This window comes from Ursus maritimus, unplaced genomic scaffold (genome assembly GCF_017311325.1).
Source record: "Ursus maritimus isolate PB19 unplaced genomic scaffold, ASM1731132v1 scaffold_27, whole genome shotgun sequence".
NCBI classification, from domain to species: domain Eukaryota; kingdom Metazoa; phylum Chordata; class Mammalia; order Carnivora; family Ursidae; genus Ursus; species Ursus maritimus.
Genome location: NW_024425230.1, coordinates 27678934 through 27694063, shown reverse-complemented (window position 1 = coordinate 27694063; position 15130 = coordinate 27678934). Strand labels below are relative to the sequence as shown.

The 15130-nt window shown below is 35.1% G+C and overlaps 1 protein-coding gene across 5 annotated transcripts in view; it reads left to right on the top strand.

Annotated features, from left to right (window-relative positions):
• The window catches only part of SCAPER (S-phase cyclin A associated protein in the ER), a 527655-nt gene that overhangs the window by 179083 nt on the left and 333442 nt on the right, over positions 1–15130 (top strand). For all 5 annotated transcript variants that reach the window (XM_040642943.1, XM_040642940.1, XM_040642941.1 and 2 more), the window contains 3 exons: positions 10623–10704; positions 12219–12371; positions 12918–13025. In XM_040642943.1, coding sequence (XP_040498877.1) covers positions 10623–10704; positions 12219–12371; positions 12918–13025 — 343 coding nt within the window. The remainder of the gene's footprint in view (positions 1–10622; positions 10705–12218; positions 12372–12917; positions 13026–15130) is intronic.

The window sequence follows — 15130 nt, the reverse complement described above, 5'->3', positions numbered from 1 at the left end:
TTTTTTTTTTTTTCAGTAGTAAAGCCTTTATCTACCTAGAATTTATTTAATAGTATGAGTTGAGGTAGGAATCCAATTTCATTTTTTTCTCTATGTGGGTACCCTGTTCTAACATACTTTATTGAGGCATCAATTTTTTTTCTACTAATCTATAAAACTTTCTAATATAAATGAAGCTTCCATGCATGGTTCTGTTTGTAGGCTCTATATTCTGGTCCAGTGTTTACTTTTTCTATCTCCCACCTTAATTCTCAAATTTTTATAATAATTCTTGGTGTCTATTACTATCCCTTACTTTGTTTTTTAATTATTAGGACTGTCTTGGACCTTTTGCATTTCCACTGTTAGAATCAGCTTGCTCAATTCTATTTTAAAAAGAGGAAATTGTAAAAATTTTGTGATTTTTGTTTGTTTTTGTCTTTTTTTAGTTTCAGGTATAGAATTTACCGATTCAGCACTTACAAACAACACCAGATGCTCATCACAACTGCACTCCTTAATCCCCATCACCTACTTAACCCATCTCCCCGCCCAGCTCCCCTCCTATAACCATCAGTTTGTTCTCTATACTTACGAGTCTGATTTCTTGATTTTCTTCTCTCTCTTTTTTCCCCCATGTTTGTTTGTTTTGTTTCTTAAATTCCACGTACGAGTGATATCATATGGTGTTTGTCTTTCTCTGATTCATTTCACTTAGCATAATGCTCTCTAGCTCCATCCACCCTGTTGCAAATGGCAATATTTCATTCTTTTTTACAGCTGAATAATATTCCATTGCATATATATATACCGCATCTTCTTTATCCATTCATCTGTCGATGGGCATCTGGGCTCTTTCCATAATTTGCTATTATTGATAATGATGCTATAAACATCAGGGTGCATTTATCCCTTCTAATTAGTATTTTTGTTTCCTTTCGGTAAATATCTGTTAGTGCATGCTAGATTGTAGGGTAGTTCTGTTTTTAACTTTTGAAGGAACCTCCATACTGTCTTCCATAGTGGCTGCACCAGTTTGCATTCCCACCAACAGTCCTCGCCAACGCCTGTTGTTTCCTGTGTTAATTTTAGCCATTCTGACAGGTTTGAGGTAATAACTCATTGTAGTTTTAATTTCTATTGTCCCTGATGATGAGTGATGTTGAGCATCTTTTTTTTTTTTTTAAGATTTTATTTATTTATTTGACAGAGATAGAGACAGCCAGCGAGAGAGGGAACACAGCAGGGGGAGTGGGAGAGGAAGAAGCAGGCTCATAGCAGAGGAGCCTGATGTGGGGCTCGATCCCATAACGCCGGGATCACGCCCTGAGCCGAGGGCAGACGCTTAACCGCTGTGCCACCCAGGCGCCCCTGTTGAGCATCTTTTCTTATGTCTGTTGGCCATCTGGATGTCTTCTTTGGAAAAATGTCTATTCATGTCTTCTACCCATTTTTAACTGGATTATTTGGTTTTTGGGTGTTGAATTTTAAGTTCTTTATAGATACTGGATACTAACCCTTTATCAGATATGTCCTTTGCAAATACCTTCTCCCATTCTGCTGGTTGCTTTTTAGTTTTGTTGATTGTTTCCTTCACTGTGCAGAAGCTTTTTATTTTGATGAAGTCCCAATAGTTTATTTTTGCTTTTGTTTTGCTTGCCTCAGGAGACGTATTTAGTAAGAAGTTGTTGTGGCTGATGTCAGAGGTTACTGCCTGTGTTGTTCTCTAGGATTTTGATGGTTTCAGGTCTCACATTTAGATCTTTAATCCATTTTGAATTTGTGTCCATGTGTGGTGTAAGAGAGTGGTCCTAGTTTTATTCTTTTGAATGTTGCTGTCCAGTTTTCCCAGTACCATTTGTTGAAGAGATTGGGGTTTTTTTCAATTGGATATTCTTTCCTGCTTTGTTGAAGATTAATTGACTATACATTTTTGGGTTCGTTTCTGGGATTTCTGTTCTGTTCTATGGATGTATGTGTCAGTTTTTATGCCAGTACAATACGGTCTTGATCACTACAACTTTGTAATAGCACTTGAAGTCTGGAATTGTGGTGCCTCCAGCTTTGCTTTTCTTTTTCAAGATTGCTTTGGCTATTTGGGGTGTTTTTGTGTTCCATACAAATTTTAGGATTGTTTTTTTCTAGCTCTGTGAAAAATGCTGGTAGTATTTTGATAGGCATTGCATTAAATATGTAATTGCTTTGGGTAATATAGACATTTTTACAGTATTTGTTTTTTCAGTCCATGAGCATGGAATGTTTTTCCATTTCTTTGTGTCATCTTCAATTTCTTTCATCAGAGTTTTAATAGTTTTCAGAGTCCATCTGTGGTTAGGGTTATTCCTAGGGATCTTATGGTTTTTGGTACAGTTGTAAATGGAATTAATTCATTGATTCCTCTTTCTCCTCCTTCATTATTGGTATATAAAAATGCAGCAGATTTCTGTATGTTGATTTAGTATCCTGCAACTTTACTGAATTTGTGTATTAGTTCTAGCAACTTTTTGGTGGAATCTTTTGGGCTTTCCATATAGAGTACCATGTCATCTGCAGATAGTGAAAGTTTTAAATTCTTCCTTGCTGATCTCGATGCCTTTTATTTCTTTTTGTTGTCTGATTGCTGAGGCTAGGCCTTCCAGTACTATGTTGGACAACAGTGGTGAGAGTGGATATCCCTGGCTTGTTCCTGACCATAGAGGAGAAGCTCTCAGTTTTTCCCTATTGAGGATGATATTAGCTCTGGGTTTTTCTATATGGCTGTTACTGTGTTGAGGTATGTTTCCTTTAAACCTACTTTATGGAGAATTTTTATCAGTAATGGGTGTTGTACTTTGTCAAGTGCTTTTTTTGCCTGTATTGAAAGGATCATACGGTTCTTATTCTTTCTTTAATGTGGTGTATCACGTTGATTGATTTGCAAATATTGGACCACCCTTGCAGCCCAGGTATAAATCCCACTTGATCATGGTGTATGATTCTTTTAATGTACCGTTTGATTCAATTTGCTTGTATTTTTTTGAGAACTTTTGCATCCATGTTCATCAGGGATGTTGGCCTGTAGTTCTCCTTTTTAGTGGAGACTTTGTCGGGTTTTGCTGTCAGGGTAATGCTGGCCTCATAGAATGAATTTCGAAGTTTTCCTTCCATTTATGTTTTTGGAATAGTTTGAGAAGAATAGGTATTAACTCTTTAAATGTTTGATAGAATTCCCCTATGAAGCAGTCAGGCCTCAGACTTCTGTTGTTTGGGAGATTTTTTATTACTGATTCAGTTTCTTTACTGGTTATTGGTATGTTCAAGTTTTCTGTTTTCTTCCTGTTTCAGTTTTGCTGGTTCATGTTTCTAGAAATTTATCAATTTTTTCCAGGTTGTCCAGTTTGTTGGATATAATTTTCTATAATATTCTCCTAGAAATTTTTTTTGTACAAATTTGTTTGTATTTCTGTGGTGTTATTTCTCCTTTCATTTGTAATTTTATTTACTTGGGTCCTTTTCTTCTTGATAAGTCAGAAAGAAAGGGTTCATCAAATTTATTAATTTTTTATTACTTTTTTTAAAAAAGATTTATTTGAGAGCAAGAGAACAGGGGGGAGGGGCAGAGAGAGAGGGAAAGAAGTCCCAAGCAGACTCTGCGCTAAGCATGGAGCCTGATGCAGCGCTCATGCTCATGACCCTGAGATCACATCCTGAGCTGAAACCAAGAGTTGGTCACTTAAACAACTGATCCACCCATGTGCCCCTATTTTATTATGTTTTCTAAGAACGAGGTTCTAGTTCATTGATCTGTCCTATTGTTTTTTTTAGTTTCTATGTTATTTATTTCTGCTCCAATATTGGCATTGTATTGAACGTATAAATTAATGTGCAGAGATTGATATTTTTGAAATTGAGTCTTCCAGTTATTTTAGTTTATGAACAGACTACTAAATGTTTTTTCTACTTGTTTAAATCTTGAAAACTATCTTAATATGAACTGTAAATTTTTAAATGATCACAATAGTATATTTTATATTATGTATACATTAATAAAATATGTACAAAACCTGTTTATAAAAATGTTATAAATAAGGTTTATAATATATAATTTATAGTACATAAATATACAGTTTGTAATATAAAGTAGTTTTATAAATGTTTTTAAAGATTTTTTTTTACTTGAAGTAGTTTTTTTTTTAATGATTTTTTATTATATTATGTTAGTCACCATACAGTACATCCCTGGTTTTTGATGTAAAGTTCGATGATTCATTAATTGGGTAGAACACCCAGTGCACCATGCAATACGTGCCCTCCTTACTAGCCATCACCAGTCCATCCCATTCCCCCACCCCCTTCCCCTCTGAAGCCCTCAGTTTGTTTCTCAGAGTCCATAGTCTCTCATGCTTCATTCCCCCTTCTGATTACCCCCCTTTCTTTATCCCTTTCTTCTCCTACCGATCTTCCTAGTTCTTATGTTCCATAGATGAGAGAAATCATATGATAATTGTCTTTCTCTGCTTGGCTTATTTCACTTAGCACTATCTCCTCCAGTGCCGTCCATGTTGCAGCACATGTTGAGAACTCGTTCTTTCTGATAGCTGAGTAATATTCCATTGTATATATGGACCACAACTTCTTAATCCAGTCATCTGTTGAAGGGCATCTCGGTTCCTTCCACGATTTAGCTATTGTGGACAATGCTGCTGTGAACATTGGGGTGCATATGCCCTTCTTTTCACTACATCTGTATCTTTGGGATAAATACCCAGTAGTGCAATTGCTGGATCCATAGGGTAGCTCAATTTTTAACTTTTTAAGGGACCTCCACACTGTTTTCCAGGGTCGCTGTACCAATTTGCATTCCCACCAACAATGTAAGAGGGATCCCCTTTCTCCACATCCTCTCCAACAATTGTTGTTTCCTGCCTTGTCAATTTTTGCCATTTCTCTGATGGCTAATGAGTTTGAACATTTTTTCATGTGTCTGTTAGCCATTTGTATGTCTTCATTGGAAAAGTGTCTGTTCATATCTTCTGCCCATTTTTTGATTTGTTTATTTGTTTCTCATGTATTGAGTTTGAGAAGTTCTTTGTAGATCTTGGATAAGTCTTTTATCTCTAGCATCATATGAAATATATTCTCCCATTCCGTGGGCTGCCTCTTAGTTTTTTTGACTGTTTCCTTGGCTGTGCAGAAGCTTTTTATCTTGATGAAGTCCCATAAATTCATTTTATCTTTTGTTTCTCTTGCCTTTGGGGATGTGTCATGAAAAAGGTTGCTTTGGCCGATGTCGTAGAGGTTGCTGCCTATGTTCTCCTCTAGAATTTTGATGGATTCCTGTCTCACATCGAGGTCTTTCATCCATTTGGAGTTTATTTTTGTGTATGGTGTGAGATAGTGGTCAAGTTTCATTCTTTTGCATGTAGCTGTCCAATTTTCCCAGCACCATTTATTGAAGAGACTGTCTTTTTCCCACCGGATGTTTTTTCCTGCTTTATCAAATATTAGTTGCCCAAAGAGCCGAGGGTCCATTTCTGGGCTCTCTATTCTGTTCCATTGGTCTATGTGTCTGTTTTTGTGCCAGTACCATGCTGTCTTTGTGATCACAGCTTTGTAGTACAGCTCGAAATCCGGCATTGTGATGCCCCCAGCTTTGTTTTTCCTTTTCAACAGTTCCTTGGTGATTTGGGGCCTTTTCTGGTTCCATACAAATTTAAGGACTATTTGTTCCAGTTCTTTGAAAAATGTCCTCGGTATTTTGATCGGGATAGCATTGAAAGTGTAGATTGCTCTGGGTAGCATGGACATTATAACTATGTTTATTCTTCCCATCCACGAGCATGGAATATTTTTCCATCTTTTTGTGTCTTCCTCAATGTCTTTCAAGAGTGATTTATAGTTTCTAGAATATAGGTCCTTTACGTCTCTGGTTAAGTTAATTCCAAGGTAACGTATGGTTTTTGGTGCTATTGTAAATGGGATGGATTCCCTAATTTCTCTTTCTTCGGTCTCGTTATTCGTGTATAGAAATGCAACTGATTTCTGAGCATTGATTTTGTATCCCGCCACGTTACTGAATTGCTCTATAACTTCTAATAGTTTGGGAGTGGCTTCTTTTGGGTTTTCCATATAGAGTATCATGTCATCTGCGAAGAGAGACAGTTTGACTTCTTTGCTGATTTGGATACCTTGTATCCCTTTTTGTTGTCTGATTGCTGTTGCAAGGACTTCTATGTTGAATAATAGTGGTGAGAGTGGGCATCCTTGTCATGTTCCTGATCTTAAGTGAAAGGCTCCCAGCTTTTCCCCATTGAGAAAGATATTTGTTGTAGGCTTTTCATAGATGGCTTTTATGAGATTGAGAAATGTACCCTCTATTCTTACACCTTGAAGGGTTTTAATCAGGAAAGATGCTGTATTTTGTCAAATGCTTTTTCTGCATCTATTGAGAGAATCATATGGTTCCTGAGTCTTTTCTTGTTGATATGATGTATCACGCTGATTGATTTGCGAATATTGAACCACGCTTGCATCCCAGGGATGAATCCCACTTGGTCATGATGGATAATCCTTTTAATGTCTGTTGGATTCTATTAGCCAGGATCTTGTTGAGGATTTTGGCGTCCATTTTCATTAGGGAAATCAGTCTGTAATTCTCCTTTTTGTTGGGGTCTTTGCCTGATTTGGGGATCAAAGTAATATTGGCCTCATAGAATGAGTTTGGTAGCTTTCCTTCTGTTTCTATTTTTAAAAATAGCTTTAGGAGAATAGGTATTATTTCTTCTTTGAATGTTTGGTAGAATTCCCCAGGAAAACCATCCGGGCCTGGAGTTTTGTTTTTTGGAATTTTTTTTATCACTGACTCAATCTCTTCATAATTAATTGGCCTGTTTGAAAAATCAATTTCTTCCTGTTTCAGTCTTGGTAGCTTATAGGTTTCCAGGAAGTCCTCCATCTCTTCCAGATTGCTTAATTTATTGGCATAAAGCTGTTGATAAAAGTTTCTAATCTTCCAATTTCATTGGTGTTCGTTGTGACCTCTACTTTTTCATTTATAATTTTATTAATTTGGGTCCTTTCTCTATTCTTTTGGATAAGTCTTGTCAGTGGTCTGTCAATTTTATTGATTCTCTCAAAGAACCAGCTTCTAGTTCTGTTGATCTGCTCTACTGTACTCCTGGTTTCTAATTCATTGATTTCTGCTCCAATCTTGGGCAGCTGCTTCCTTGTGCATGGAATAGGCCTGTCCCTCTGTTGCTGCTCCAGCTTCTTTAGGTGAGAATATAAAAAGTGCATTTTAGATTTTTCTATTCTTTTGAGTGAGGCTTGGATGGCTATGTATTTCCCCCTTAGGACTGCCTTTGCAGTATCCCATAGGTTTTGGACCGTTGTGTTTTCATTCTTGTTGGTCTCCATAAATTGTTTAAATTGATTTTTGATTTCCTGGTTTATCGAATCATTCCTGAGCAGGATGGTTCGTAGTTGTCGGTTGAGACCTGTTTTGTGTCCCAGAACATGGTCTATTCTTGAGAATGTTCCATGGGCATTAGAAAAGAATGAGTATTCTTTGGTTCTGGGGTGTACTGTTCTATATATATCTATGAGGTCCAACTCGTTGAGTATAGCATTCAAAGCCCTTGTTTCTTTGTCGGTTTTCTGTATGGGTGCTGTGTCTATTTCTGATAGTGGAGTGTTGAGGTCCCCTACTATTAATGTATTTTTATTTATATGTCTCTTTATTCTGGTTAAGAGTTGGCTTGTGTATCTTGCTGCTCCCCTTTTGGGGGCATATATATTGATAATTGTCATATCCACTTGTTGGATACATCCTTTAAGAATAATACAGTACACTTCTGTGTCTCAAACTATAGTCTTTAGTTTAAAATCCAATCTGTCTCATATGAGAATTGCTACCCCAGCTTTCTTTTGAGGTCCATTGGCGTGGAAGATGGTATTCCATCCCTTACGTTCAATTTGAGTGTATCTTTAGGTTCAAAATGAGTCTCTTGTAGACAGCAAATGGATTGGTCATGTCTTTTTATCCAATCTGCGACCCTGTGGCATTTTATGGGAGCAGTTAGGCCATTTATAGTGAGACTGATTATTGAGAGATATGATTTTAATGATGCCATGTTGCCTGTAAAGTCTTTGTTTCTATCGATTGTGACTTTCTGTTCTGTATCACTCTTGGGGCCTTTTTACTTTTATAGGACCCCCCCTTAAAATCTCTTGTAGAGCTGGTTTAAAACTCTTATTTTAGTTTTGTTTAGTGGTTCCTCTCTTTATTAAAATATTTATCTTGACTTACGACAATCTACTCTTGATTATAACTAACTTAATTTTAGTAAAATAGAGCAACTTTGTTCCATTATAGTTCTGTAGCCTTTTCCTCATGTTATTATTGTCACATAAAGTACATCTATATATGTAATAAACTCAACAATGCAGTGTTATAATTATCTCTTTATGTAGTGCCACATTTTTCAAAGAAATTAGAACGAAAGAGAAAATATATTTATATGTTCCTTTATACTTATTAGCATATTTACCATTTCTGGTGTACTTCAGTTTTTTTGTGGATTCAGGTTACTTTTTGTCATAATGGCTTTTTAGCCACATGGACTTCTTCAGTATTTCTTGTAAGAGAGTTTTGCTGTGGTTGAATTACCTTGCTATTTGCTTATCTGGGAATATTTTGCCTTCATTTTGTTTTTGGTTTTTAAAATTTTTGTTATTGTAGTATATTTGACATTTTCCTTCATTTTAAGTGACAGTTTTGTTGGATACAGAGTTTCTAGTTTTATTCTTTTTTGTTTTCATTATTTTGAATCTTTTGACCTGTTTTTTTCTGATATAAAAGTTAGCCATTAATTATATTGGTTTTCTTCTGTATAAGGCTAATTGTTTTTTCCTTCCTGCTCTCCGGATTTTCTGTTGGTCTGTAATCAGTTTGACTATGATTTGTCTAGGTTAGTTCTCTTCGTGATTATTCAGTTCTGTATATAATCAAGTTTGGGAAGTGTTTGACCGTTATTTGTTCAGATATTTAATTGTCATTTCTATTCAGACATCTCTGATTTGTCACATTTTCTCAAACTTTCCATGGTTTTGATGACCTTAACAGTTTTGAATAGTGGTCAGGTATATTACAGAATGTCCCTTAAGTAGGGCTTGTCTGACATCTTCTGGTTAGATGGATGTTATAGCTTTTTGGGAGGAAGAACACAGAAGTAACTATGAATTACCATTTGTTCATGCTGTCAGTTTGAATTACCACTGATTTTGTTAACCTTGATCCCCTGGCTAAGATAGTGTTTGTCAGATTTCTCCATTGTATAGTTAACTCTAAAATTTTTTCTATGCTGTCCTCCTTGGAAGCAAACCACTAAAAAAGCCAATGCTGAAAAAATGGGGACTTATTTTCTACCTCCTTGGGAGAATTCCTGCATAAATTATTTGCAATTCTTCTGGGACAGACGTTTGTCTGTTCTCTCCTACTTATTAAATGCTTTTTTAAATGTCAGTGTGGACTTACTGATATTTATTTTATATAAAAATAAATTTTATATGTTTATATAAAATTTATTTTTATATAAAATATTTTATATTGTGTATAAACCAAAATTATTTATTTTGTTGCTCAAAGCGTTCCAACTTTGGACATTGGGAGCGCTTTCATTTGGCCCCTGTGTCCCTTCAGCATACGTCATCATTTTATTTTTTGAGCACTTTCTTGCTCTTCTGGCGCTGCAAGATCCTCCATACTCCAAACTTGTGTTTTCTCTGCCATTTGTCTAAGGATTCTTGGTTCCTTTTATTGGAAAAACTTTCCATTTCTCTTTTGAGGTTCCCTATTTGTTGAATCATTGTCATAATATTTTTCCTTAGTTTGGCATACTTTCTTTTAATTCTTTGAACGTATTTGTAACAGCTGTTTTGTAGTCTTTGTCTACTAAATACAGCATATGGCCTCATTCAGAGACCGTTTCAATTGACTGTTTTTTTCAAAGCCTGGTCATACTTCTTTGTATGTCTCATAATTTGTGATTGTTTCCTTTGTTTTACTTTTGTCTTTGTGAGTCTATGCCTTTTCTATTCATTTCTTGTGGTTTTAGTGTTTTTTTTGGAAGGCAACAGAAATAAATATGTTTTTAACATGCCATATTTAAATGAGAGCTCCAGAGGTAGTATTTATTTATTTATTTATTTATTATTTATTTTTTATAATGATATTTTTTTATTATGTTAGTCACCATACAGTACATCCTTGGTTTTTGATGTAAAGTTCCATGATTCATTACTTGCGTATAACACCCAGTGCACCATGCAGTACGTGCCCCCCTTAACACCCATCCCCAGCCTATCCCATTCCCCCACCACCCTCCCCTCTGAAGCCCTCAGTTTGTTTCTCAGAATCCATAGTAGTATTTAACCCCATACCTGGTGTGGGTCCAGAAACCTGTTTTTATAACTAAGAATTTGTGTTGTTTCTTAAACATTTTTTGAGCACTATATTTGGGACTTAGGCACTCAGAAGAGAATAATTAAAAAAAATAGTAACCCTTTAGAATATATAAGCCTATGTATCCCAATTGTATTTTTTAACCTCATGAGATTTGTTACTCCAAGCAGTTGAGTTTATAATTTTTACTATCTTCTCACAGAGATAGGGAAGAACGATTGGCTGCACTCACAGCTGCTCAGCAAGAAGCAATGGAAGAGCTGCAGAAGAAAATTCAGCTCAAAGTAAGGCTATTATATATTTTAATTTGAAATTCTAGAGCTTTCAGTGGAGCATGAGATTAAATTTTTTATTTATGGAATTGTGTAAAAATTTTAATTAATTTGTATTCTTAATATTTGAATAATGAGACTTACATGATTTAGTTATGATCACTTCTAACTCAGCTATCTAAAAACTAAATTTATTTTAGTACGATAAAGCAATGTGGAGAATAATTAAAGGAATTTTAACATTTCTTGTTTTTTACTAACCATTTTGTTAGTGACTTGAAGGCATTACTATTTGGCTTCTGATAATCATACTTTTAATTACGTACAAATAAACTAGAAGATGATTAGTGTAATTAGTTTTACTTGCTTTTCAGTGCTTGTGAATTGTGCAGTTGTAACTTGGGAAATTATGATAAACTGCTATTTTCTGGAAAATCTTTAGCATTAGTAATACAGTTTCTAGCAGTATATTTTACACTGTGTAACAATTATTTACATATTGTCTCCTCACGGAAATAGTATATTCCATAAGATAGAGGACCATATTTTATTATTTGTGTAGTCCTAGAACTTTTTTCATTCATTTAAATTTAATGCAGCAAAACTTTATTGAGCTTTGTGGTAGTTAGGGGGTACAGAGATAAGTAAGGCACGATCCTAAGTTTGAAGGTACTGTTAATCTAGTGTGAGATTCAGATGCTGATAATTTCCATATGGCTAGAGGTGCACTCGGCGTGCTATGGAAGTACAGATGAGGACACTTGGTCTAACATGAGCGGTTTCAGAAGTCAGAGGCAGCATTTTAGAGAATAACTCCTGAGTTGAAAGAGAGATGATTTTAATGGATAGAATAGGTAGGTTGGTTGGATGATATTTCCAGTCATATGAAAAAGTACGAGCGTGGAGTCAGAAGTCTGGAATTATGTTTTTTCAGCTTGGTTGTTTTTTTTTTTTGTTTTTTTGTTTTTTTTTGTTTTGTTTTTTGTGGGGGAAGTCACTGGAAGTGTAGAACAACCAGAAATGGTGTGGTGAAGTTAGTGTGGGTAGAGGTCTCTATCATGATGGGGTTCGTCTGTTATGAGGATAAGCTTGGTCTTTACATATGGGTCAGCATTTCCCATTGTGTGTTCCCTGAAGTGCTTCTCAAAAGTGTGTTGTAGTCAAATAAGTGTGTAATGTGTTGCTTAGCATAAGCGAGGTTTAGTTGAGTCATAGAGCACAGAATAGTTCTATGTTAAAAACCTGTTTAGCTTTATTTGATTTCAAATTTATTTGATGATAGAACCTTTTCCACAAAACAATAATATCCCATGGTGTAGTTCTATGAAGCACACTTTAGGAGACATTACTCCATGCGGGAGATATTAAAGGGCTTTATGTAGATTCTTGTTCTTATTGTTCAAGTTAACACTGAATTAAGACATTATTCTTTTATTTTAGAAAATTTATTGGAAATACTGTTTTTTTAAGTTCTCAGTATAATTTGAATAATTTTTTATATTCTCACACTTTGACTTCATTCACAGCATGATGAAAGCATTCGAAGGCACATGGAACAGATTGAACAAAGAAAAGAAAAAGCTGCTGAGTTAAGTAGTGGGAGGCATGCAAATACTGATTATGCCCCCAAACTGACCCCTTATGAGAGAAAGAAGCAATGTTCCCTCTGTAATGTCCTGGTAGGTTGTTATTAATATTGTGATGATATAATTTATTACTAAAGTTTATTAAACTATGGAAATATATTCTCCCAGTCTTTTAAAATTCGTACTAAGGCATATAATGAGTACCATGGATTTCTGTCATGATTTTTATACAAAGGAAGTACTGGAAAAATAGTGTTGGCATTTAGGAGTAGCAGTGCAAAGTGCTGATGTAGGCAGTTGCTGCTGAAATGGCTATATACCTGCCTAATTATTAGCCCAAGCGATATTTTTGGGTACTTGGACCAAAAAATAAAAGAGCATTTTTAGTGCTGAAACTTGAACCTTGATACTTAGAAGAAATGCTATCCTGTTAAGATTGTCTACGAAGGCATGGGTTTTTTGACCATGTATCTTTTAGAGGATTCTCAGAATTGTGTTTTAAAGAAAATATTTTTAAGCCTACTATGTAAAGGCTAGAGTGATCTCAACTTGCATATAGTATACTGGCTTGAATATATAATATTTATAATTAGATATAATTTTATGTTGATTACAGTTGCTTTGATTTTATGCTTTTAGATCTCTTCAGAGGTGTATCTTTTTAGCCACATTAAAGGAAAAAAACACCAGCAAGCTGTGAGAGAGAACAGCAGCATCCAAGGGCGTGAACTTTCAGATGAAGAAGTGGTAAGCTTTACTTTTATTCATTGCATATTTATTGAATATCTAGTGTGCTGTCTTTTATTATAAAGAATTGCATGTTCATATGTGATTATTTGAAACTATAACATTTAATAACTACTAAAATATGGTATATAAATGTGCCAATTAAGTGTACATTTTAACAAACATAGGAATAATAATGTGATACTGTTATTTATATAATTTTAGTGCAAAAAATGTTAATCGTATTTTGATATTTTAATGTCAAAGAACTGGAGGGTATTATGCTAAATGAAATAAGCCGATGTGAGAAACACAATTATCATACAGTTTCACTGAAATGTGGAATATAAAAAACAGAGCAGAGGATCATAAAGGAAGGGAGGGAAAACTGGATGGGAAGAAGTCAAAGAGGGAGACAAATCATGAGAAACTCTTAACTATGGGAAACAAACTGAGGGTTGTTTAAGAGAAGGTGGGTGGGGGGACGGGGTACCTTGGGTGAGACGCGTTAAGAGGGCACATGATATGAGGAGCACTGGGTGTTACACGCGACTGATGAATTGTTGAACACTGCATCTGAAAGTAACTATGTTTTGGCTAATTGAATTTAAATTAAAAAAATAGTAAAGGAAAGAATTGTTTAGTGATGCTCTACATTTCATATAAAATAGTTAACAATATAAATATCATATAAATTGATATTTTTGTATGAGTACAGTATTTAGAAGTTTTCAGAAATGCATTATTTATCTACCTATAATTCTTTATAATGGAATTTAGATTTGTATGAATATTTTTATAAAGATTTACATTCAGGTGTTATCTAGACATGGATGATGACATTGCTAATCTATGAATTTGTTGGTTCTATTTGTAATAGCAAATTGCTAAAGCTACCCAAAGATGAGAATTCATATTTGTTGAGCATCTCGTAAGATGCCCAGGAAAGGTTCTTGTGGCTCTATGAGGGCACTACCTGTGTGTACATGCATGTGTGTGTTTAACTCCTTTTTTTCCCCAGTGTGACATATTAAGAGTACACAAATCTCAAGTATACAGCTTGATTAATTTTTACATATGTTTCACTCACGTGAAGTTATAGATTATTTCTTGTACCCCGGAAGGCTGTCAACTTGCATATAGTTGTGTCCCCAGACATGTCCCCAGAAGGTTACTTGTTTCTGACTCTAGTACCATCTTCGCTTTTTCTGTTCTGGAACTTTATAAATGGTATCAGTTAGGATGAACTTTTCGTATCTGGTTTCTTTCACCCATCCCTAACTCTGTGAGGTTGATGTTTAATGTTTATATGAAGCTATAGTTCATTCTTTTTCTTAGCGTTTTGTCAGTGCTTTCTAGGCAAAGACCATCAAACACATCTGTAGTTGAATAAAATTGGGTTTTATTAACTTACGAAAAGAATGGAAAATGTATGCTTTGGGGAGTTATGGAGCTTCTCAATAAGGTGTTAAAAAGAACTTATTATAGTATTTGGGTTTTTGCTAGGTGATTTGGTTGGGGAGGGGAGAGTTCAAGGACTTGGGGCTTTGGTCTGGATTGAATGCTGTCTGGAAGCATGGGTAATTTTGTGGTTGTTTTTTTTCTTTTTTTTTTTTTTTTAGATTTATATCTACTTCACTTTATTAGTGATTTTTTTTTTTAGAGGAAAATACGATTTTTTTTTTGATGTAAAGTTCGATGATTCAAGAGTTGCGTATAACACCCAGTTCACCATGCAATACGTGCCCTCCTGACTACCCATCACCAGCCTATCCCATTCCCTCACCCCTCTACCCTCCAAAGCCCTCAGTTCTTTTCTCAGAGTCCATACTCTCTCATGCTTCATTCCCCCTTCTGATTACGCCTCCTTTCTTTATCCGTTTCTTCTCCTACCGATCTTCCTAGTTCTTATGTTCCATAGATGAGAGAAACCATATGATAATTCTTTCTCTGCTTGACTTATTTCACTTAGCATTATCTCCTCCAGTGCCGTCCATGTTGCAGCAAATGTTGAGAAATCGTTCTTTCTGATGGCTGAATAATATTCCATTGTATATATGGACCACAACTTCTTTTTTTATTTATTTTTATATTTTTTTATTATATTATGTTAGTCACCATACAGT